Source organism: Carlito syrichta, unplaced genomic scaffold (assembly GCF_000164805.1).
Source record: "Carlito syrichta isolate Samal-C Ts95f unplaced genomic scaffold, Tarsius_syrichta-2.0.1 Scaffold119772, whole genome shotgun sequence".
In the NCBI taxonomy this organism is placed as follows: Eukaryota; Metazoa; Chordata; class Mammalia; order Primates; family Tarsiidae; genus Carlito; species Carlito syrichta.
The window spans coordinates 27770-52544 of NW_007063868.1; the positions used below are offsets into that span (position 1 = coordinate 27770).

The 24775-nt window shown below is 41.7% G+C and overlaps 2 protein-coding genes across 2 annotated transcripts in view; both read left to right on the forward strand.

Annotated features, from left to right (window-relative positions):
* The first annotated feature begins 1556 nt into the window (after positions 1 to 1556).
* Positions 1557 to 1902, forward strand: LOC103249332 (40S ribosomal protein S13-like). Its single transcript, XM_021707516.1, has 2 exons — positions 1557 to 1769; positions 1801 to 1902. Exons 1-2 carry the CDS (start codon positions 1557 to 1559, stop codon positions 1900 to 1902), a joined length of 315 nt encoding a protein of 104 aa, XP_021563191.1.
* Positions 1903 to 6930: 5028 nt separating this feature from the next.
* ACYP2 (acylphosphatase 2) overlaps positions 6931 to 24775 on the forward strand; it is a 186894-nt gene continuing 169049 nt past the window's right edge. Inside the window, exon 1 of the mRNA XM_008047967.1 lies at positions 6931 to 7204. Within this exon, the coding sequence (XP_008046158.1) occupies positions 7063 to 7204 (142 nt within the window). The 5' untranslated portion in view covers positions 6931 to 7062. The remainder of the gene's footprint in view (positions 7205 to 24775) is intronic.

Sequence of the window (24775 nt, forward strand, 5' to 3'; positions counted from 1 at the left end):
CTGCACTCCAGTCTGGGCAACAGAGTGAGACTCCAACTCAAAAAAAAAAAAAAAAATAGTCAGGCTGTGTTCAAATTTCCCCAATGGTTTGTCTCATTTCAGTTTACATATTCATATTAGACTCCAATTATATATTGAATTCTGTTGATTTGAAAAATGAGGCTTTTGTCTGAAACCTGAGACTGAAAACAAGATCATGGGTATACCTACATGCGCTGTGCAAAAGGGGTATTTTATTTATTTATTTATTTATTTATTTACTTATTTATTTATTTATTTATTTGTGTTGGAGTCGCACTCCATCCATCATCCAGGCTCAAGTGCAGTGGCACGCTCCTGGCCACCCCAGCATCGACCTGCTGGGCTCTAGCGATCCTTCCGCCTTAGCCTTCCAAGTAGCTGTAATTATAGGCATGTGTTACCATGCCAGGCTAATTTTTTTTTTTAATTGTAGAGATGAGGGCTTGCCTGTCAAGCTTCCCAGGCTGAGTCGAACCCGTGGGCTCAGGCAATCCCCTCACCTCGGCCTCCCAAAGTGCTGGGATTACAGGCTTGAGCCGCCATGCCCAGTCACAAAAGGGATAGTTAAAATGGATTTTAAGAATCTTAGTCCAACACCCACTTCAGGCTCCAGAATATTTCTTTGGGGAGAGTCACTGGAGAGCTGTGGCTTTTCCCTCCTACCATGGAAAAGAGAAGCAGGGTGTTTTTCCCTCACCCCCCAAGCCCAGTGAGAGAGTCCTTAAGAGAATGTCTTTGAGAGCTTGGTATTTCCTGCTTGGAGCTATGAGGGACAGGTCATTGACCCATACCTGAGGAAAGTAAAGAGGAAAGGCGATGGCTGGAGATGTCTGAATAGTGTCTGCCAAGCAAAGAGAGGTGATTGAATTCAGAGCAATCTGTGACCTCTCACAATGGTAGGGCAGAGATATGAGTCTCCCTAATAAGATGTGATGGGAGAGAGAGATCTAACCCTGTGGTCAGTTTAATTTGGATGCCACCCAGATGGCCTTCTTGCTGGGAGCTGGTCTCTCTCCGCAGAAAAAGGTTGGAGGTGTAGCATTTCATACAGAATCTGGGATGGGGCAGAACAAAGCACAGGCACTACGGTCAGCACAGCCAGCAGCAGTCAGGGTTTCCTAGTGGTGTAAAGCTCTAAATCCCCCCAAAATGATCCTGCAAAAGAACTAATCAGCTTTGAATACTTGCCAATTCCAGAGAGCCCATACTGGGTTTCTTTCCATTTTCAGCTAGGTAGAGGGAAATTAAGGCAAGGAGAAGGATCAACCTTGCCCTCTCCTCACTTTCACCTATGCAGTACCAAGCTGGGAAGAGGGAAGGGTTAATATTACATATCCTTCTGAGATTTTAACATTGAATTGGACTGTAATAAAGAAAAATTGGTTAACCCTGGAGCAGAATCTTCTTCTGGGAAGAAATATGATTTTCTTTCTGCACCCCACCGCCGCCATCATGGGTCGCATGCCTGCCCCTGGGAAGGGCCTGACCAATCGGCGCTGCCCTACCGCCGTAGCGTCCCCACTTGGTTGAAGCTGATGTCTGACGACATGAAGGAGAAGATTTACAAACTGATCAAGAAGGGCCTGACTCCCTCACAGATCGGTGTGATCCTGAGGGACTCATGTGGTGTGGCACAAGTACGCTTTGTGACAGGCAATAAAATCTTGAGCATCCTTAAGTCGAAAGGGCTTGCTCCTGATCTTCCTGAGGCTCTATACCATTTAATTAAGAAAGCAGTTGCTGTTTGGGGAGAGGGGAGCAAAAGCAGTTGCTGTTTGAAAGCATCTTGAGAGGAACAGAAAGGATAAGGATGCTAAATCCCGCCTATTTCTGAGAGAGAGTCGAATTCACCGATTGACTGGGTATTACAAGACCCAGTGAGTCCTCCCTCCCAGTTGGAAATATGAGTCATCCACAGCCTCTGCCCTGGTTGCATGAATTTGTCTATGTACTCAAGCAATAAAATGATTAACTAGAAAAAAAAAAGAAATATGCTTTCCTGATCAAATGCTTAAGCAATTTTCTGATAAATTGTTTGAGATTAGAGCCACTTCTGGGAAATTAACTGACAAACAGTCTGGTGTCTAATGATTTTGAATCCAGTTTAGTAACAATTATCAAAACATTTCTTATCTAAAAATTTCTTCCACAAGGGAATCATTTAATAGCTTGCTTAATCCTCTTCTCTTGTGGGAGTTAACAATTTGTATCCTGAGTCCTGCTCTTTCGACATAATGATTATAGAAATATCTCAGGGATAGTAATAAGTTGATGGATAAAGTAATTTTGGTTGTCCCTAAAATCAATTATATCTTCACATCAAATTTCTGAGAAATCACTCTAGTAAACACTTTCTTTTAATTTTAAAGATGTGAGGTACAATTCAGGATTAGGTATACAATTGGTCATCATACAGGTAAAGTTTGGGCCTCCCTTTGGTCCCCACTTTGCCTGGTTTGAGATCAGATATCCTTATTGATGTTGAATTCCCCCTCCACCGCCACCCCAGCACAGTATCCACTATGGGCAATCCCTTTCTTACAGTGTTAGGTTCAGGGTAAATGTACAGGGTCTGCTTAGGAGTGAGAACATGTGGTATTCTGTTCTTTGTTTCTGTGATAGATCACCGAGTATGATAGACTCTAAATTCATCCAAGTTGCTGCAAAGTACATATGTTTGCCCTTCTTTATGGCTGCATAATATTCCATTGTGTACACATTTTTTTAATCCAGTCCAGTTTCAATGGGCAGCATGGTTGGTTCCATGTTTTTGTTATTGTGAATAGTGCTGCAATAAACATGTTTGTTCAGGTATCTTTTTTGTAGACTGACTTGAGTTCCTCCAGGTATATTCCCAGTAGGGGGAATGCGGGGTCATGTGGAAGGTCGATGTCTAGTTCTTTTAGAAATCGCCACACTGTTTTCCAAAAAGGTTGCACTAGTTTGCATTCCCACCAGCAGTGTAGACACGTGCCTTTTTCTCTGCATCCTTGCCAGCATCTGTTGTTTGTTTTATTTATGATTGCCATTCTTGCTGGGGTTAGGTGGTATCTCAGTGTAGTTTGATTTGCATTTCTCTGATGATGAGTGAGGCTGAGCACTTTTTCATGTTTGTTGGCTGCCCGAATATCTTCTTTTGAGAAGTGTCTATTCATGTCTTTTGCCCACTTTTTAATGTGGCTATTTGTTTTTTTCTTTTGTCACATTCTTGTAGATCCTGGATATTAGGCCTTTGTCAGACATGCAGTTGAAAAATATTTTTTTCCCATTCTGTGGGCTGTCTCCCCACTCTCTTGATGGTTTATTTGGCTTTGCAGAAGCTTTTCAGTTTGATGGGGTCCCAGTTTTCAATCTTATCTCTTATGGCATGGGTACTTGGGGCTTTGATCAGGAATTGGCTGTCAGTTCCAATTTCCATAAGGGTGTCTCCTCCACTTGCTAAAATTCTTATAGTTTGAGGTTTTATGTTTAGGTCTTTGATCCACCTAGAGCTGACTTTTGTGTATGGTGATAGGTAGGGGTCCTGTTTCGATTTTCAGCATGTGGTCAGCCAGTTTTCCCCACACCAGTTGCTGAATAGGTTCTCCTCTCCCCAGTGGTGGATGGTGGAGGCTGTGTCAAAGATGAGTTGGTTGAGAAATTGAGGTTTTGCTTCCAGAATCTCTGTCCTGTTCCATTAGCCAATATGCCTATTCTTGTACCAATATCAGGCTGTTTTGATGATTAAAGCTTTATAGTAAAGTTTAGTAATCACTTTCAAATGACCCTTTGTGGTGATGAATTAGGTACCTTCTCAGTTTAAATGTCAGTTGGATACAGAGACTGTGTTGTTGATCCCTATTTCACAGGTTCTGATGCCTGGTCATCTTTTACCCATATTATATAGGCAAGACTATCCTTTTCCATGCATTACCTTAAACATGATCCTGCATCACAAATTATATTAAAGAGTTAAGGAAAGAAATTAATAAGCTTTAATTTCAACCAGTAGTAACACTAATCTTAATTATTCCAAAGCTGTTGCTCAGGTTACAAACCCCAAACTTTTCATATAATTTAATCATGTATTGTATGTGAAGAGCCTGCATACATTTGTTTGCATAAAAAGCCAAATAATCAGCCGGGCTCGGTGGCTCAGCCTGTAATCCCGTGCTTTGGGAGGCTGAGGTGAGTGGATTGCCTGAGCCCGCGGGTTCAAGACCAGCCTGGGCAACTTGGCGAGACCTCATCTCTACAGCAAATAAAAAAAAACTAGCCGGGCGTGGTAGCGCGTGCCTGTAGTTCCAGCTACTTGGAAGGCTGAGGCAGAAGAATCGCCAAAGCCCAACAGGTCGAGGCTGCGGTGGCCGTCAGCGGCCACTGCACTCCAGTCTGGGCGACAGAGTGAAACTGCAACTCAAAAAAAAAAAGAAAAAAAAAAATTTCAAAATTCTATAATTTAAAAAACTCTACTTAAAAAAAAAAAGCCAAATAATCATACACTTATACATTGTTATTGGTAGTATATTTAAATTGGTATAGCTCTTTGGTGATGATATGTATTGGCAAAGAATACATGCTTATACCCTTTGATTTGGTATTCTAACTTCAATTTTAAAATGTGGGAAAGAAGTTACATGCATGAATTTTTTCTTCATAATATTTTTTATGGTAGTGAAAAATGAGAAGTAGCCTGAATGCATAATGACAGGTAATTTTATGGTTATATTCTTCTAATATTATGTCATGAGGTATTAAAATATTCATTGGAAAGACTACAACATGGACAAGAAAGTATAAACGTTGAATTCATACCATAACTACTTAAAGCATATACATATTAGAAACATTTACTCAAGATTTCTAAAGTCTTAGAATCACATGTTATTGGCAGTCCATGCTGAAATGGTACATAAAAATTTCCGTTTGCTAATGTTCTGCTGTTGGCAGACACAGTCAATTTTTCAGCTAAGCAAATGTCAATTGTTGCTATAGCACTTCTAAAATTAAAATAAAGCTACATAATAATTGGCAGAGGTACTCCTGGGTAAATGTGGAGAAAAGTCAAAGATTGATTAAGAAAAGGAAAATGTCAACCTTCCCAGTCAGTGACTACTTAGAAGACACAGTACAGTGTCCGTTGTCATCTGTGGGGAATTGGTTCCAGGACTCCCCTTGGATATCAAAATCTGCAGATGCTCAAGTTCCTGATATAAAAATATGCACATCATCTGGTATACTTTAAATGATCCCTAGATTACTTACAAATACCTAATGAAATGTAAATGCTATTCAAATAGCTGCTGTACTGTATTGTTTAGGGAATGATGGCAAGAAAAATTCTGTACATGTTTAGTAAAGATGTTTTTTTTAAAAAAATTATTTTCTATTCACACCTGGTTGAATCCACAGATGCAGAACCCACGAGTATGAATAACCGACTGTACTAGTGGGAAAGACACAATAAATAATGAGGATGTAACCTGGTCAGCATTTGCAAAGGTAACTGAACAGTATAGTGGAAGATTCTGGAGGAGGAGAAGGTATTCCAGATAGAGTAGCCCCCAAAACAAAGGTTTTTGTTGTTTGTTTTTTAAACCTCTCTGTTGAGAGAGCAGAATAATAATGAGTGTCTTGACTATAGTTCAACTGCAGTATTTGGGAAGGCAGATAGTAGAGGTAGAAGGTCTTAGGTTTTATTCTGAATGCAGTGGAGAGACTGAAAATATTTGACAAGAATGACTTAAAATCTATGTTGATTCTAGAGTATGCATGGAATGAACAGGAAGAGAGATGAGAGGAAGAGATAAGCCGGATGGCTCTCCAGTTAAACCAAGACCTTCATTATCTGCATTAGCATCTCTAGGATATATTTTATTTTAAACATGATTTAATGACATTCTAACCAAGCTTGAGATAGTTTTTGGTGTTCCCTAATAGAATTGGCACATATCGCATCAGATTATTTTAGCTGTGTGGCCAGATGCAGAGAAATATGCAAATGTATTGAGGCCAACAAATAAATTCAGAAATGCAAATTCTCACAAGTAGAAGGATTTGAAATTCTAGAAGGTGGAGGATTATCAATAGCTGTATCCAGATCCTTTGGAGTGGTGGATTGTTTTATATCAAGACTTTATAATACTTCACCAGGAAATAAAATTCTGCTTTAACCTTCTAGGTAATTGGGATATTGCTGATCAATAATCAAGATCATAAAAAAAAAAAAAAACCAACTGTATGACTGAACAGTAGAAAAGATGACTACAATCTTTTTTGTTTCCACTAACATACAATTGTTCCGATTTTTTAAAAGTTTCTTATTCCAGAAAATGTCGCAATACATTTAGAATATGAATTCAGGTCCAAAGCCTTTGACTCTACAGAAGAGCTGAAGAAGATGCAGCTCTCGCCTCCAGAGTTGGCTCCAAATCGCCAGATAGATTTGGCAATCGCCTAAACGGTTCATAATTAACTAGCGCTCAACCACCAACTAGCAGGCCCCTCAGTTCAAAAGCAAATCTTGCTGGGATGGAGAGGGATCGGTGTTGGGGGTGAAGAGGGGTTGAAAATGGGGAGATATTGGCCAAAGGGTACAAAGTTTCAGAGAGAGTGCCTGAGGAATTTCTGGAGATCTATCATGCAGGATGGTGGCTACAGTTAATAACATTCTCACCCTAAAAAACGGCGAGGTCATGGATGTTAATTTGTTTGCCTCAATCATTTCACAATGTAGACACACATCGAAACATCACAAAAGCCAGCAATCTTTGTGAATTAATTAAAGCTGGGTGGGGAGAAGCAACCCTTTGCGGGTACAGCATCGGACTTGTATGCACTGAGTGGAATCGCAGGGTGGGAGCGCGCGTGGCGGGCGCACCCCGCCGGGCCCGGGAGCCAGAGGCCGGGAAAGGCGGTCCCCACGCCCGCGGCCCGGCGGCCTCTTCCGCCCTGGCGTCCCTCGCTCCCAGGCCCCGCCGTCTCATTTGCCGCTCCCGACGCGTGACCCCGGCGCGCCCGCGTCCCGGAGCGGTGACAGGCGCGGGGTGCGCCGGCGGCCCCATGTGCCCCCTCCCTCTCGCGGCCGCCGCAGTCGCCGCGCCCCGAGCCCCGCGTTGGCTCCTCGGCAGAGGCCTCGCCGCCGCCATGTCGACCGCCGGGCCACTCAAGTCCGTGGACTACGAGGTGTTCGGGAGAGTGCAGGGTAGGGGGCCCCTCCACGGTGGGGGATCAAAGAGGTCACGGGAGGAAGGGGAGAGAGCTGCGAGAAGCGCCTCCCATCTTAAGGATGCCCTTCCCGGTGGGGCCGGGACTTCCGCTCAGCCATGACACAGCAGCGACCGCTGGGAAGGAGGCGAGGCGCGCATGCGCCAGACGACTGGTGGGGGGGAGAAGAGGGGAGAGAGAGGAGGGGGAAGGGGGAGGGGGAGGGGAAGAGGGAAAGGGGAGAGGAGAAGAGGGGGACGCAGAGGGCGAAGGGAGAGGAAGAGGGGAGAGGGAAGGGAGAAGAGGAGGAGGGAATGACTGGGGACTAGAAGGGGGTGGTTGAGGGGGTGCGGGAGTACCGGCAGATAGGGAAAGGTTGAAGTTGGTCAGGACCAGAAGAGAGGGTCTTTGAGCTAGTGGCCGGTTACTTGACACTGGGCTCAAGTTTTAGGAAGGACACTGAGATGATGTTTGAGGTTGACTTTGCAGAGGTCAGTTTTTTTCTTTAAGTCTTTGTGTAGCTCTTAAAAGTATTCAGTTATCTCATTTTTTTTTTCATCATAGGTTCAAATAGTTGCAAAGGAAGTAGTGTCTGGCTTGTAAATATTGATATTTGTGCATGAAAATATTAAATCATTCTTTGAGATTTCTCCAATGGAATATAAATACTGTAGTGATTAAATATCCACCGTCACTCATTTAAAACAAAGCTCTTTAACAATGGGAGATTTTACATCATTCTTTTTTCTCTTTAAATTTGATTTCCATTACATTTCCCCAACAGAATTTTATCTCATTGTTTATGCTTGAGTTTTTTTATTGTTCATTCTGTTGTATTTTTTGCAATGTGTGTATGTCATACTTGTTCTTAATTTCCTTTGACAGCAAGGCTCCATGTGTTACTTTTTTCTTTCTGGATTGAGTTACTGTTGAGATTATTATTAGAACACAACTGATGAAAATAATATATTCAAAATTATGATAAATATTATTCAATTTAAAAGGTAAATTTGTATTGGCAACATATTTATTTTTTTAAACCTCTCCTTTTTGGTCTGGGTCTCACTGTGTTGCCCAGGCTGGAGGGCTGTGGCATGATCATAGCTCACCGTAGCCTCAACCTCCTGGACTCAGGCAATCCTTCTGCCTCAGCCTCCGGAGCTGGGATTACAGGTGCATGACACCTTGCCCAGCTAATTTTTTGATTTTTGTAGAGATAATGTCTCACTGTGTTACCCAGGCTGGTTTTGAACTCCTGGGCTCAAACTGTCCTCTTGCCTTGACCTCCCAAAGTGCTGGGATTACAAGGGTGAGCCACTGTGCCCCGCCATTTATTTCTTAATGAGAAAGCTAGGGGTGTTTGTGTTTATGGAATGTTGATTAGAGGAAGGGTTGTATTATCCTTGTACTTGGTACTCAAAAGATTTTTACACTGTGGAGCAATGTACCAGGGTAAGATTAAGAATTGGTGAGGGGCCGGGTACAGTGACTCACACTTGTAATGCCAGCACTTTGGGAAGCTGAGGCGACAGGATTGCCCGAGTCCAAGAGTTTGAGACCAGCCTGGTCAACTTGGTGAGACCTCGTCTCTACAATAAATCAAAAAAATAGCCAAGCGTGGTGGTAGGCGTGGTGGTGTGTGCCTGTAGTCTCAGCTACTTGGAAGGCTGAGGCAGAAGAATTGCTTGAGCCCAGCAGGGTTGAGAGGCTGCAGTAGCTGTGAACATGCCACTGCACTCCAACCTGGGTAACAGAGTAAGACTCTGACTCAAAAAAAGAAAAAAAAAAGCAATAGGTGTGGGTGAGGATATGCCTTTTGTAAAGAGACCTTTCTTTCAAAGGGTGATTATGAAAAGGGAAGCAGGAACGGAGAACCACAGCAGACAGGTCTTGAAGAGGTCTCAGGTCAGTTGTAGGAAAGAATATGTGGAAGTTGAAAATCTGGAAATTGATTTCTTTAACATTAACATTATCCATGGGTTTGTACCCTTTAGAAAGTCTTTGGGTACACCCAGGGGTATGATACTCTGATTAAGTCACTGAAACACATAATGTAAAATATAAAAATGGTGGCAAAGATCACCTGACAAAATATTTAGTCCACTGGAGAGAAATGGCAGTAGTTAAGAAATGTGAATGTGTGAATGCATGTGTGTGGCATTTATTGGGGTGTTCCTTGTGCCGAGCATCTTACCATTATTTATTTACTCTTCATCACAATTCTGTGAGATGCCTGACTTACTCCTGTTTTAACAAGGAGGAAACAGGTACAGAGGGGTTCACTAACTTGGACAAGCCCTTAGTCGACAAATGGGATTTGATCCTAAATCTCTTTGACTTTCAAGCTTTCACTTTTCCATCATATGACATTTTCTGTTCATATATTGTGTATTTCTATTGATTTTATCTATACAACTCCACTTCTGTGCATATGGTGGTTTCATGGTGTATGTAGATCAATTTTGGGCAACAGTAATACTACAGGAAAGAGAAATATGCCATATGTACATAAATACAACTTTAGGGCAATGACTCTAACAGTTAGTAGCACCTTTAATGGAAGGGAGTACATGCCTACTATTGATTTACCAAGACATAGTATGTGGTACAAATTCACAGTCACATGTTTACATGCATATACATTGACATTTCTCTGGCAACTTAGGATATGCCAAGCTCTGTTTTATGTGCATTGTCTTATTTAATCCTCATCCCTGTGACCTTAACCATTTTAATCACTTAATAGATGGGGAAATTGAGGCATAGAGAAGTAACTTTCCCAGGTTGCACAGTGAGTTCAGTGGTGGGGCTGGGGTTTGAACCTTTCTTGACCAGAACCCTTGCTCTCATCACTGTTTCCTATGGATTCTCTTCTCCATACCCTTTTCACCCTTATTTTGTCTCCATCTTAACCTATTCAGTGACACATAGACTGAAGTATTTGGATCTGGCCATTTGAATTACTCCAGAAGTCCCTGAGAATGTTTTGACTGTCCTTTGATCATAGGGAAGTTTGATCTGGTCTGTAAGCAGCCAGCACCCTCAGTAAAACTGCAGCCGCCAAGTCTCTCTGTGGCTTACTGGCACTGCCTGGCACTGTTTCTGTTTATCAGTCTGTTTTTCACAAAACTGCTCACAGTTTGAGTGTGTGTGTGTGTGTGTGTGTGTGTGTGTGAGAGAGAGAGAGAGAGATTACCTAAAAAACAAATACAAACCATTTAGCATTTTATCCGAGGCATAATGATTATGTAGAGATAATTGTCAATAAATCATTAAAAGTAAAATTTTTACTTTAATAATGTAAAATGGACAGTAATTAAAGAGAACATGGTGACATTAACCTTGAATTTAAAAGTATGGAATAATAAAATCTTAGTGAAAACTGACTTGTTAGTAAAATGACTATGAAGGTTAATTCACAATGGAAGAACCCACAATTGAGAATGTTCGATATTAGGACAAAATATGGATTGATAAATAAAATTGTCATTAAAATATTTAAGTGGAAACTATTCCCACTGAAAATGGTTTCCATGACATAAAAGTAAACATAGGCCAAGCATGGTGGCTCATGCTTGTAGTCCCAGTGCTTTGGGAGGCTGAGGCGGGAGGACCATTGGAGGCCAGGGGTTTGAGACCAACCTGGGCAACATAGCAAAACCTTGTCTCTACAGAAAAAAAAAAAAAGGGAATATGGAAAAAAGAAAATGATTCCAGTTTCCGGTATGGAAAATTGATCAATGGATTAAATTTGCTTATTTGACTTATCACAGAAAATATTTTTCAACCAAAAATGATGTATGTTGTCTTTCGGTTTAGAATTTTTTTTTTTTTTTTTTTTGAGTTGGAGTCTCACTGTTACCCAGGCTGGAGTGCGGTGGCATGCTCACAGCTACCAATACCTTGACCTGCTGGCCTCAGGTGATCCTTCCACTTCTGCCTTCCAAGTAGTTGGAACTACAGGTACATGCCACCATGCCCAGCTAATTTTTTGATTTATTGTAGACACGAAGTCTTGCCATGTTGCTCAGGCTGGTCTCGACCCCGTGAGCTCAGGCAATCCTGTAGCCTCAACCACCCAAAGTGCTGAGATTACAGGCGAGAGCCACCGCACCAGGCTCTGTTTGGAATATTTTAATTTAAAACATCCTTGGTATCAAAATGGCACTAAAAATGTTCTGGGGGTTCAAATACATCAAATCCTGCCCTGCTCTCAAATATATACAACTCTTATTTACAAACATAATTTATTCCAAGAACTAGTTTATAAATTGGTTGTTTGAAATTCAGGAAAATACATTTATAGAAACAACATTACAAACAGTTTCTCAGGCCCGTCTGCAAGGTCTACATATGGTGCCTTAGGCAACTGCTACTTTCCATTGCTTCTTTTCTTCCTCTACTTTTTTTTCAATAATTTTTTGTTTGTTTTAGAATAGTTTTATATTTACAGAAAAATGGAGTTGATAATATAGAGACCACACAACTGGCGTAAGCCAATATTGATGCATCATTAATAACTAAAGTTAATACTTCATTCTGATTTCCTCAAGTTTTTAGCTAACGTCCTTTTTCTGTTCCAGGATCCCATCCAGGATATTACATTGCTTTTAACCCTCCTGCCTCCTTAGGCTTCTTTAGGTTATGACAGTTTCTCAGACTTGCCTTGTTTTCAATGACCCCAGCAATTTCCAGGAGTACTTTGAGGTCCAGTACTATGTAGAATGCTCCCCAATCGGGACTTGTCTGACATTTTTGTCATGATAAGAATGGGGTTTTGGGTTATTAATTGGAAGACCACAGAGGCAAAGCGCCATTCTCATCATACCCTGGAAGGGTGCATACTCTCATGGAGAGTAGACTTTATCGTATGACTTATCACTGTTGATGTCAACCTTGATCACCTGCCTATGAGTGATAGATAGTGTTTGTTTGTCAGGTTTCTTCACTGTAAAGTTACTGTTTTGTTTTGTTTTTCTCCCTTTCCAATCTCTACTTTTAAACATCTTTATTTTCTCAAATTGCTCCATGCCTTTTCTCACCAACTTCTTCTGTTGCATTGGGAGTTTTTGGATGGAGATTAAGGGAGCAGGGGACTAAGACTTTGTGTTTTTAGAGCACTTGTACTTATGGCCTAACTTATAATGTTTCTAAGGTATTTCATTGCATTTATATCTAGAATGATATAATCTGAAATTTTGGAAGTACTTGATTAAGCTGTGTATAGATGCTTTTATGCTTACCAACTCTCAGGTAAATACTGATGACACTGAGAAATGCATCGTGGCAATCTTTTCATGTGCTTTAGAACTCTCACTCTGTCACCCAGGCTGGAGTGCAGTGGCACACTCATGGGCACCCCAGTGTCAACCTGCTGGACTCTGGCAATCCTTCTACTTCAGCCTTCCAAGTAGCCGGAACTACCAGTGCGCGCTACCATGCCCAGCTAATTTTTTATTTATTGTAGAGACGAGGTCTTGCCAAGTTGCTCGGGCTGGTCTTGAACCTGCGAGTTCAGGCAATCCACTCGCCTCATCCTCCCAAAGTACTGGGATTACAGGCTGAGCCACCAAACCCACCCAACAGTTTGTTTTTGACAGTACTAACTCAGTGTTAGAATAAGAGTAGCTTATTGGAATACTGAGATAAACAGCAGTTTTCTTTTTCTTTCTTTCTTTTTTTTTTTGAGTTAGAGTCTCACTGTTTCCCAGGCTGGAGTGCAGTGGCACACTTATGGCCACTGCAGCCTCGACCTGCTGGGTTTAGGTGATCCTCCCACCTCAGCCTTCCAAGTTGCTGGAACCACAGGTGCGCGCTACCACTCCCAGCTTATTTTTTGATTTATTGTACAGATGAGGTCTTACCAAGTTGGCCAGGCTGGTCTTGAACTCCTGAGCTCAGGCAGTCCTCTGTCCTCAGCCTCCCAAAGTGCTAGGATTACAGGCTTGAGCCACTGTACCAGGCCAAATGGCAGTTTTCTTAAAGATTGCTTAGATGAAAACTGGGATGAATTATTAAATGGCTTTTGTCAGAAAACATGTGATTTAGACATACACATTTTTCCTTATGTGGACAGGTAAATGGAAAAGCTGTGTTTTGGAGGTTGAAAATTTAAATTTCTACATTACAGTTGAGAAACATAAAGATGGTTAACTCCCTTTATTGTCTTTTCTCCTATAGCATGATTTCATGTATAGTTCTGTTATGCCTCTTGTTTTTCCTTTCCTTTTAATTCTGCTTTTATAATTTTTTCTTTTATAATTCTGCTTTTATTTGTGTACGCATGTCTGTGTCTCTTACTAGACAATCACAATAATATTTTGAAGGTCAAGCTTATATTCCTAACAGGGCTGTGGGGACTTCAAAAGTATCTCGAATTAAATTGAAGTGCTTAGCTATAACTGGGAGAAGAAACAGCAATGTGATGTCTGTTTCAACTCTTTGAAAGGTACCATGGTATATGACTCCAGGGAACAGAGCCTGAATTGAAGGTGCAAGGTTAAGTGAGGCAGAATTTTATTCCGTATAAGAAAAGCTTTCTAACGATTAAAGACTATTAAAGTCATTAAGGGCTGCTTTGAAAGGTAATGACTAGATCACTTCCTGCATCCAAAATTGCCACATGCAGTCAGATCCCAGGATGAAGGGATACATTACAACATGAAAAATATAATTTTACATGAAGGGGTGCTGACATTTAAAACTCATCATATGATTTCTTTAAATATCAGGGTTTCTTTGTAGATTCAAAGTATGATTTACTTTGCAAACATTCCCCCTCAGGGTTTCTCACCGATACCTCTTTCCACAAAGTGAGGTACAGTTGCAGCGGACTGGGCCTTGACCGAACAGCATATTGTGCTTGAGTCTTTTATCACTGAAGGGGCTGATGTCTGTCCCAGTTTCCCGAGCAATGTGTCTGTAAAAAACCTGCATGTGTCATATCTGCTTCCCTTCTCTTCAGCAAGTGAGGTGGAAACAGTGCAGAGAGGCCACAAAAGCCAGTAGATGCATCCTCTCCTACAGAGGCCCTGTCCCAAGAGTGCTCGTTCCAGCCAACACCAATAAACTGCAGAAAATCTGTTTCCATGTTCACCTTTTTTTCTGTATAGACGTCTCTCTGATGCACAGTACACTTCAAAATAGGGATCAGGACTCTCAGAAAGATTCTGAAAAAATTCCAAGTGGCTTGTGAAGCTTGGAACAGTTGATTCTGGCAAGGTTCACTGCCTTGGAAAGTTAATGGGCTGGAAGTCTTGAGACTCCTTGACACACATTCCTTCTAAGGCTTTACAATACGGGTTGTGGTTTGAGGGATCCAATAAATAATAGCCTTCTTCATTGTGTGAGTTATTGACAAGAGAATGTGGCATAAATCTGCAGGTAAGTGGATTTCATAATGATCTGTAATGCAGAATTAAACCCTCCCTCCCTTATAGGCACGGTGGCACTGCTCTATGGTGGAATCCCAGTGGGCTACTTGCTCCTAGGAGGAGGAAGGAGAGGACGCACCTGGGCTGTGCGTGCTTCTCTTTCTAAACTTACCCAGTAGATGAGTCACTCCATGTCTCCAGGGAAGAGTCTGGCAGGGTAGAGAGAAGCCAGGAATGGCACACTAATGCGTGCTCCTCACGGAGGGAAATATTGCTGGGGAGGAAGAAACTTTCCCCTCCAGAAATAAGTTGTAAGATCTGAAGAGAGCTCAGTTATTTAGTTCTGCTTGCAGTACTTCAAAAAAAAATTTTAGCTGGAGTCTCACTCTGTCGCCCAGACTGGAGTGCAGTGGCACACTCACAACCACCACAGCCTCAACCTGCTGGGCTCCAGCGATTCTTCCTCCTCAGCCTTCCAAGTAGTTGGAATTACAGGTGCGCACCACCATGCTCTGCTAATTTTTTGATTTATTGTAGAGATGAGGTCTCACTAAGTTGTCCAGGCTGGTCTCTAACCCGTGAGCTCAGGCAATCCTCTCACCTCGGCCTCCCAAAGTGCTGTGATTATAGGAGCGAGCCACCATGCCAGCCTGCTTGCAGTACTTTAAGGTGATCTTCACTGAAGAGTTCTTTGATATGGAGTGATAGAAAAAGTCAGGGAGGTTGTATGGTGAGCAAAACTGGAGAATGGCTGCCTTTGTTCTGCAAATAGCGGTAGGAAGGACTGTATCACTGTCCCGTTTTCTGCCTTTTGTGACGGTAGCTTATAAAAACTTGAGAGATAATTAACATAACACTAACTACCCAGTGGTTTTTAGTATACCCACAGTGTTTTGCAGCATTACCACTAATTCCAGAACATTTCTGTCATCCCCCTTCGCTTTAGCAGTCATTCCCCATTCCTCATCCCATTCCCTACTTCTTCCCCCATCTCCTGGCATGTTAAAGCACTGAAGTGCCTCAGTGAAGCTGGGGCCAAAGCCTCTGATGTCCTTGGCTTTTCCCTCATGGTTTCAAGATGGCTACTGTAGTTCTGATCATGATATTCACTCTACAGTCAGGAAAAGAGAGGGTCCAAGTGCAATACCCCAACTGAGTCAGCCCCTGCTGAAGAGCTGTCCTGAAGGCCTTATTGGCTACCCCATGATCAGAAAGACTAGGAAACACAGAAGGGCACCTGACTGCCTCAAGTGAAATCAGAGTTCTGACAGAAAGGAAGGAGAGGAGAACAGATTTTGTGTATGCAATCAGCAGTGCCTGCTACATATGTTCGTCTAGTAAGTAAACTTAAAAACAATGATTACAGTTGGTATTCTTTCCCAAGTAGTGACACAAAAGGATACATCACAGAAAGACTGATCTCCGTGTTCTCAACCTCAAAACATTAGATCTATAACTGAGACAACTAAATTCCTATTAAGTTCATATTGAATCTTTCATACATGATTTATCTCAGCCTTGTTTTTTTTCCATCTATCACTGCCTAAAGCAATGGGTAACGCTTGTGTTAACCCGGTTTGTCAAGTGCTATGAATTTAGCTTAAAGTTATCTAAAACTTAAATGACATCCTGTAGCTCTATTGTTTTAAGATGTAATGAATAAATGTGTCTGTGTCCTTACCATTTGAAGCTACAAATACTTTTACATTTCAAACTTTGAAAATTTAGATCAAATTAACATATGCACCTGGGTTTAAGAAAATCTCTAACCCAGCCAGGGCAACATGGCGAGACCATGTCTCTACAATAAATAATTAAAAAAAAACTAGTTGGGCGTGGTAGTGCGCACCTGTAGTTCCAGCTACTTGAAAGACTGAAGTGGAAGGATCGCCTGAGTCCAGCAGATCGAGGCTGCTGTGGCCATGAGTGTGCCACTACACTACAGCCTGGGCAACAGAGTGAGACTCCAACTCAAAAACAAACAAGCAAAAAAAACAAAGAAAACTCTAACAGTATGGAAGGGCTAGTGATGAAATCAACAGCCACCCTATTCTCCAGTTTTCTACCTCAAATCCTGAAAGTTCTGTAAGACAATCAGTTTAATCATTTCTTTTTTAAGTTCTTGTGGTTGTTATGTCTTTATTATGCATATACTCTGTGGGTTTGGGCCATAATCCTGAAAGACACATCCTAAATACCATAATACCAAATGTTGAAATCCCGAAACACCAAAATCCCTAAAGACTAAAATCCTGAAAGTCACAATTCTGAAAGATCAAAATTCCAAAAATATAAATCTGGGAAAATTATTTTTAAAAATTATTTAAAAGACTATATAAAACATTTCTAAGTCTAGGTCTGGTGGCTCACACTTGTAATCCCAGCACTTTGGGAGGTGGAGACGAAAGGATTGCCTGAGCCCAGGGGCTTGAGACCCCTGGGCAACTTGGTGAGACCTCGTCTCTACAGAATAAAAAAAAATTAGCCGGGTGTGGTGGTGTGTTCCTGTAGTTCCAGCTACTTGGAAGGCTGAAGTGGAAGGATCGCCTGAGCCCAGCAGGTCGAGGCTGTGGTGGCCGTGAGCATGCCACTACACTCCAGCCTGGGTGACAGATTGAGACTCTGATTAAAAAACAAAAAAAACTTCTGTATTGTTTTGGGTACATGGAGATCCATTCTGCATGCACTCATATACAAACCACAAATTTGGGGAAACAATACTAGTGATCAAACAGCAACACTGTTAAGTAGGTGTCTTCTTATCCTACTGTGCACAAAATCATTTTCAAACCAGTCACAGACTTTGCTGGCCTTTTCAGGCAAATAAAGTTTTAATTTATTAAAAGTTCCTGGAATTTCATCAACTGGAAAGAATGCTAATGCAGACAAATGATGCATTTTTAAACTGAAGTTTCATCATTGCTGTATCTTATGGCCAATCCACTCATCTGAATTTTCCACCAACTGCATTGGACTGAGTGGAAAAAACAAACTTTATTGCACCTTGAAATTCACTTTTAGAAGCCAAATCTGTCGTTATGATTTGGGGATTCAATTAAATCTGTTTTCTTCTGTAACATCCACTGTTCAAATAAGCAGCTATAAAGTACTTTACTTCTTTTTAGTCATTTATACATAAATGAGTGGATAAGCTCTAGAATTTTGAGATTCAGCAGGGGCATGAATTGGATGTGGTTCATGTGGGGATAGTTTTGAAAGTGGGGCATGCATTAACCAAAGTGAAGCATGTGCTAGTTTTTCTTTCTTTTTTTTTTAGGATGATAAAAGAATTTTATTTAACTGACAACTAATCTTGTATTTTACAACTCTTATTTAAAATCCTTTTTATGTTGTTGGGGGAGCAGCAAGTTTGTCACCCGTAGTCCTGAGACACAGTATTGGCTCCTGCTGTTTACTCTTCTGAAGATTTTTATTCCACTAGGGCCCAGTTTCCCCTAGTGGAACAAACAAGAGGGCAGGAAACAGAATGTCAAAGCTCCCTTCCACATCTGCAATTTCATGTCATACGTTCATTTTTCTGAATATGTTGGCCTACCCCTTTGAAGGTTTGAAGTTCTAAAATCAAGGTGTCAGTTGGCTCTGAGGAAAAATTGCCTTCTTGCCCTTTCCACCTTCTAGAGGCCACCTGCGTGGCTTAGCTCATGGCCCCTTCCTTGCATGACTCCAGCCTCTACTTCTGCTGTCACATCTTCTCTTCTAATTTTTCAATGTTAGATTAGTGATAAAAATAAGAAGCTTATCTTCTTTTTTTTTTTTTTTTTTGAGTTGGAGTCTCACTCTGTCGCCCAGACTGGAGTGCAGTGGCCGCTCCCGGCCACCACAGCCTCGACCTGCTGGGCTCCGGCGATCCTTCCGCCTCAGCCTTCTGAGTAGCCGGAATTACAGGTGTGCGCTACCACGTCCGGCTGATTTTTTGATTTATTGTAGAGATGAGGTCTTGCTGCCCAGGTGGGTCTCGAACCCGCGGGCTCAGGCAATCCACTCACCTCAGCCTCCCAAGGCGCGGGATTACAGGCTGAGCCACCGAGCCTGGCTAGTGAAGCCTATCTTCTTTGACCATCAAATCCCTAACCAAGAATAGTTCACCATTTAATGTGTTTTGTATCATGGGAGGAACTCTGTATCAGTGTCTTTTGTTCAGAAGGTCGCTGAGCTTGTTAAAATTCTTTTTATTCTCCAGTGAAGGGTATTTTTGAAGGCAAGCATGGTGCTATATGTAAAGAGGCAGATGTCATGCACGATTGAGTCATTTGGCAGGGGAGATTTGTGGTTTTTGCCTGCATTTTCACTTCTGTGATCTTTAAAACATTGAAGGCAGATCTTGTGCACCTAGTCTACTCAGACTCACACAGTAATCTCTGGAAATGCCCTAACAGACACATCCAAAATAATGCTTTACCTCGTTTCTAGGTATTCCTTATTCCAGCCAAATTAGCACCTAAAGTCAAGTCCACAGATCCAGCCCTTGACAACTTGGCACCCGTACACATTCCTGAAGCCATACTTAATTTCCAAATAAAGACAGTTACGAGGAAATGGTTTTGCCTGTCATGATGCAACTAACATGAACACAATCAAAACTGTACTAATCCTTACCCAAAAGTAAGCTTTCCAGATTTTAACATTCATGATTTTAATCTCAGGATTGTGATTTGCAGGATTTCAGATATTAGGAAATTTAGACTTTAGAGATTTTGATCTTTTAGGAGTTTGACACTTGGGATGATGGCATTTGGGAATGTGTCTTTCAGGATTCTGATTGGCACCAATACTATGTATATGCCTAATGTTATACATATGCCTAATATCTGTTTCAGCATTATCTAGTAACTTCTTATCATCCTTCATAGTATATATAATATCTATAACGTATATTATAGATATGTATGTGTACATATAAGTATATTATATATGTGTACATATAAGCATATATATGCATACGTATATATATTATCACTATCTATATTTCTGCGAGAATCAACATAGAGTTCTTGAGATTCTTTCCAAAGCTTTAAATGCAGTAAATTTAGCATCATCACATTGAAAGTAAACTTAAATTCTAATCCACATGGTTATATGTATATATGCAATATCCATAATAAATTATTACAGGACAGTTAAATATTTCACTTAAACATTTATTAGCTGAGTTTTCTTTTATTCATTTATTCAACAACAATATGCCAAGCTCTAGTCTACGTGCTGGAGACACAGTGGTGAACAAAACAGAAAAAATCCTGCCCTCAAGGAACTTATCATTTACTGTAAAGACAGGAAATTTAAAAAATAAACAATTACGGAAAACATATGGGGTGCATTGCTGTTTCAGATAAATTGGTCAGGGAATGTTTCTCTAAGGAGGTGACATATTTGCAGATATATGAATAATGAGAGTGTCAGTGGGGAGAGGATTTGAGGCAGAAGGAATCATCAGTGCAAAGGAGTATGCTTGGCGTGTTTAAGGGGCCAAAGGAGATACATTTGACTGGAAGGGAGTGAATAGAGGGAGGAGTACAAGGAGATGAGGTAGAAGCATTAGGAAGGGGCACGGAGGCCATGGTAAACAGAATACATTTTATTTTGAGTGTAATAGGGAGCCACTAGAGGGTTTTAAGCTGGAAGGAATTGATTTGATTTGACTTAAGAAAAGAAAATCACCTTGGCTGCTTTGTGGAAAATGTCCTGTAGGAGGGCAGAACTGGAGACAGGGAGGTTAGTCAAGGAGGTTCTTTCAGTAGATTGGTTGAAAGATTGTGGTAACTATAGGTACAAAACATTATTTCTCCTCCTTTTCCTCCTCCTCCTCCTCCTCTTCCTCAGTCTCAGTCTGTCAGCCAGTGGCATGATCACAACTACCACAGCCTCAACCTGCTGGCTCAGGCAATCCTTCTACCTCAACCTTCCAAGTAGTTGGGACTACAGGTGTGTGCCACTGTGCCTGGCTAGTTTTCTTATTTATTGTAGTGATAGAGTCTCGACATGTTGCCCAGACTGGTCTTAAACTCCTGGGCTCAGGAAATCTTGCCTTGGCCTCCCAAAGTGTTGGGATTACAGGCATGAGCCATTGCACCCAGCCATCACCTATTCTTCTAGAATCAGTTGAAACAGAACTAAATTATTTTTAAGTAAGGTTTGAGGACTAGAAATAATTTTAAAAATTAGTGTTAGTGCATAGTTTTGAATATTTGTGTGTGGTATGCAAATATGCCCCGATCTCAACCTCAGACCTTTGCAGTGCTCTTCCATTTGTAATATTATTCTATTCTTTTCATACTAACTTTTACTGAGACTCATTTTTCAATAAGCCTGCCCTAAAGTCACCCCAGAGTGGGTCATGTGTCTGTCCTATAGACTCTCATTTGCATTTAGGTTTATGCATCTTACAGCTCATAATTGTTATGTACATTTTTTTTTTTTTTTTAAGAGCCAGGGCTTCACTCTATCCCCAAGGCTGGAGTGCAGTGGCATGGTCATGGCTCACCACAGCCTCGACCCCCTGGGTTCAAGCACTTCTTCCACCTCAGCTTTCCTGAGTAGCTGGGACTATAGGCGTGCACCACCACGCCTCGACAATTTTTTGATTTTTTGTAGAGAAGAGGTCTTGCTATGTTGCCTAGGCTGATCTCAATCCCCTGAGCTCAAGCAATCATCTTGCCTTGGCCTCCCAAAGTGCGGGGATTATAGGAATGAGTTACCGTGCCTGGCCTGTTCTATGAATTTCAATTGGCAATTTACCAGATTGTAAACTCTTAGATGCAGGGACTGTGTCTTATTTATTCATCTCTTTGCCCTTAGAATTAGACAATACATATTTGATTAAAAAATCAGTGTTTAGCTGTGTGCTTAATAAATAAATGAGTTGCCTGATTCTTAGATTACGTCTGCGTGAAAAAAAAAAATTCCACCAGTAGATTGGAGTAGGTCATTTCCTTATCCCTGTAAGATACAATCAGTGGAATATGTGTTTGACATCTCTTTAAAATTATTTTCAAACCTCATCACCTTAAGCTAATAGTCTGTTGTTATCTGCGAATAGATGGTGGAAAGGTTGCTTGGGATTCACAAATGTTGAAGGGACATTGCTTTTCACTAGGGGGCATGTTGTTAGTTTCCCTCTCTGGGCAGCTCTAGTGTTTCTGGCAGTGAATGGTAAAGCATGGAGGAAGGAATCTAAGTGATAGGATGCCTGTGCTGCGCTAACACCAGGTCCAGTTAAAATGCAGGAGGGGGTTTTGCCTTTTCATCATCCTTGTTCTTTTCATGTAGTGCTGCTGACTTGGAATGTGGGTGAGGCAACAATGATATGCAGGGACATGCTTTATTACCAACACCAATTTGAACAGCATCGGATGGGAAGTGCATCCGATCTGCAGTATCCGACAAGATTTCAGTTTTCCTCTTTGTGATGCATTTCTTGACCTGGAATATAAACCCTTTTCAATCCTCTAGACTTTCCTTTGAGGTGGAACTTTAGTGGGCATAAGAGTCACCTAGAAAGCAGCTTCCTGGGCTCCATTCACAGAGTTTCCGTTTCTATAGTTCTGAGGAGGGGGCCGAGAATTTGATTTTCTAAAAAAACCCTCAGGTGGCCGGGTGCAGTGGCTCAGCCTGTAATCCCAGCACTTTGGGAGGCCAAGGCGAGAGGATTGCCTGAGCCCGGGGGTTCGAGACTAACCTGGGCAACTTGGTGAGACCTCGTCTCTACAATAAAAAGTCACAAAAACTAGCCAGGCATGGTGGCATGCGTCTGTAGTTCCAGCCACTTGGAAGACTGAGGCGGAAGGATCGCCTGAGCCAAGCAGGTTCAGGCTGTGTTGGCTGTGAGCATGCCACTGCACTCCAGCCTGGATGACAAGAGTGAGATTCCAACTCAACAACAACAAAAAACAACTCTCAGGTGCTGCTGGTGCTGCTGGTCGTGGACCGCTGTTTAAATAGGAAAGAGACAGACCATGTGTTTCTAATTTCTGTTTACTTCAGTTGCTTGTGCATTCTGTTTTCTTAATACTGATATCCAGGTCTTAATACTGATATCCAGGTCTCTTCACTGTTGAGGAACTTGGAGGGGACTGTGCACAATGCAGCCTTGACTAAAGCCTTCAATCTAATTACTTTGTCAGCATCTTACTGTGTTCTGGGATCTTCTTGCTCTTATGATAAGACTGTACACTTTTGCCTACAGTTTTGCCTGTTTTCTCTCCTGTTTTGTCTGTCTCTTCTACATGGTCACGTTGACCTGAAGTTTCTTGAATTTTCTGCCAGTTCCTTTTGTATCTACTAGCTAATGTCTTTCCCTCCATCTATATAACTGATTGCTTTCCTGATTCTCTTTCAGATCAATACTTGCTACTCATCTTTCCTCTGTATTTAACATGTATCTTTTAAAATATTTTTATAGCCCTATAAAAATTCCATTTGTGATACTCTCCTGTCTTTATTGCTTTGCTGCTGTTTTTTTTTCCATATTCGCTTGGTACCACAATATACTACCATCAGGAAATTATAAATTTGCTTCTAAAACACTGGTCCCGTCTTCTGTATCCTCTTAACCAAGCTCAACTGCTGTATGTAAAGAATGTCTTTTGGCTGCCGGGTTCGGTGGCTCAGTCTGTAATCCCGCGCCTTTGGGAGGCTGAGGTGAGTGGATTGCCTGAGCTTGTGGGTTCGAGACCCGCCTGGGCAGCAGGACCTCATCTCTACAATAAATCAAAAAATCAGCCGGGCGTGGTAGCGCATGCCTGTAATTCCGGCTACTCGGAAGGCTGAGGAGGAAGGATCGCCGGAGCCCAGCAGGTCGAGGCTGTGGTGGCCGGGAGCGGCCACTGCACTCCAGTCTGGGCGACAGAGTGAGACTCCAACTCAAAAAAAAAAAAAAAAAAAAAAGAATATCTTTTGGCTTCTTTGGAGATTGATTTGCTCCATCCGCTATGACTTCACAATATATTTTTGTCTATTTTTCTATTGAGATAGAATATACATCCAGTAACATTCACCTTTTTTAGTGTACAATGCAATGAATTTTGACAAACCTATACAGCCATGTAGCCAGCACCACAACTGAGATATAGATCAGTCCCATGGAGCCACAAAGTTCCCCATGCCTATTGAAGCACTTTCTCCCCTCTACTCCTAGTCCTGGCAATCACCAATCAGTTTTCTGTCTGTATAGTTTTGTCTTTTCCAGAATGTGGAGTCTTATATTATATATGAGTCTAGATTCTCTCTCTCTCTCTCTCTCTCTCTCTCTCTCTCTCTCTGTCTGTCTCTGTTGGAGTGTCACTCTGTCATCCAGTCTGGAGGGCAGTGGCATGTTCACGGCCACTGCAGCCTCGACCTGCTGGGCTCAGGTGATCCTTCTGCCTCAGCCTTCCAAGGAGTTGGAACTGCAGAAATGCACTACCATGCCAAGCTTATTTTTTGATTTATTGTGAGACAAATTCTCATCAAGTTGTCCAGGCTGGTCTTGAACTCGTGAGCTCAGGCAATCCTCTCACCTTGGCTTCCCAAAGTGCTGGGATTACAGGCTTGTGCCACCGCGCCTGGCCGGCTTCTTTCACTTAGTGTAATGCATTTGTGATTCATACTTGCTGGTGCTTGTATCCATAGTTCATTCCCTTTTATTGCTTCACAGTATTCCATTCTGTGGATCTATCACAGTTGTTTATTCATTCCCAGTTTTTTATTTTATTTTATTGCTATGTCTTCTCTGAATTAAAGCTTTTTTTTTTTCTTTTTCAATTTGGTTTCTTGGGTGCTAAAAAGTAAATTTTCAAATTTACTTTGTGTTCTAGATGGGAATAAAAACTAAGTTGCAACAACCTGGGCATCTTGGCAAGACCTAATTTCTACAATAAATCAAAAAATTAGCCAGGTGTGGTAGCGCACGCCTGTAGTTCTGGCTACTTGGAAGGCTGAGGTGGAAGGATCGTCTGAGCCCAGCGGGTTGATGTTGGGGTGGTCCTGGGCATGCCACTGCACTCCAGCCTGGGTGATGGAGTGAGACTCCAACTCAAAAACAAAACTAAGTTGAAGTAGGTATTGACAAGCTTTGTATTTCTGCACCTGCGTATTCTTGTTTCTTCATGTAGGTTCATTTTAACCAACACTCAGGTAGGAGCTCAAATGTGGGGCATATCTATCCCAAGGAAGCCTGTTCTTTTTTTTTTTTTTTTTTT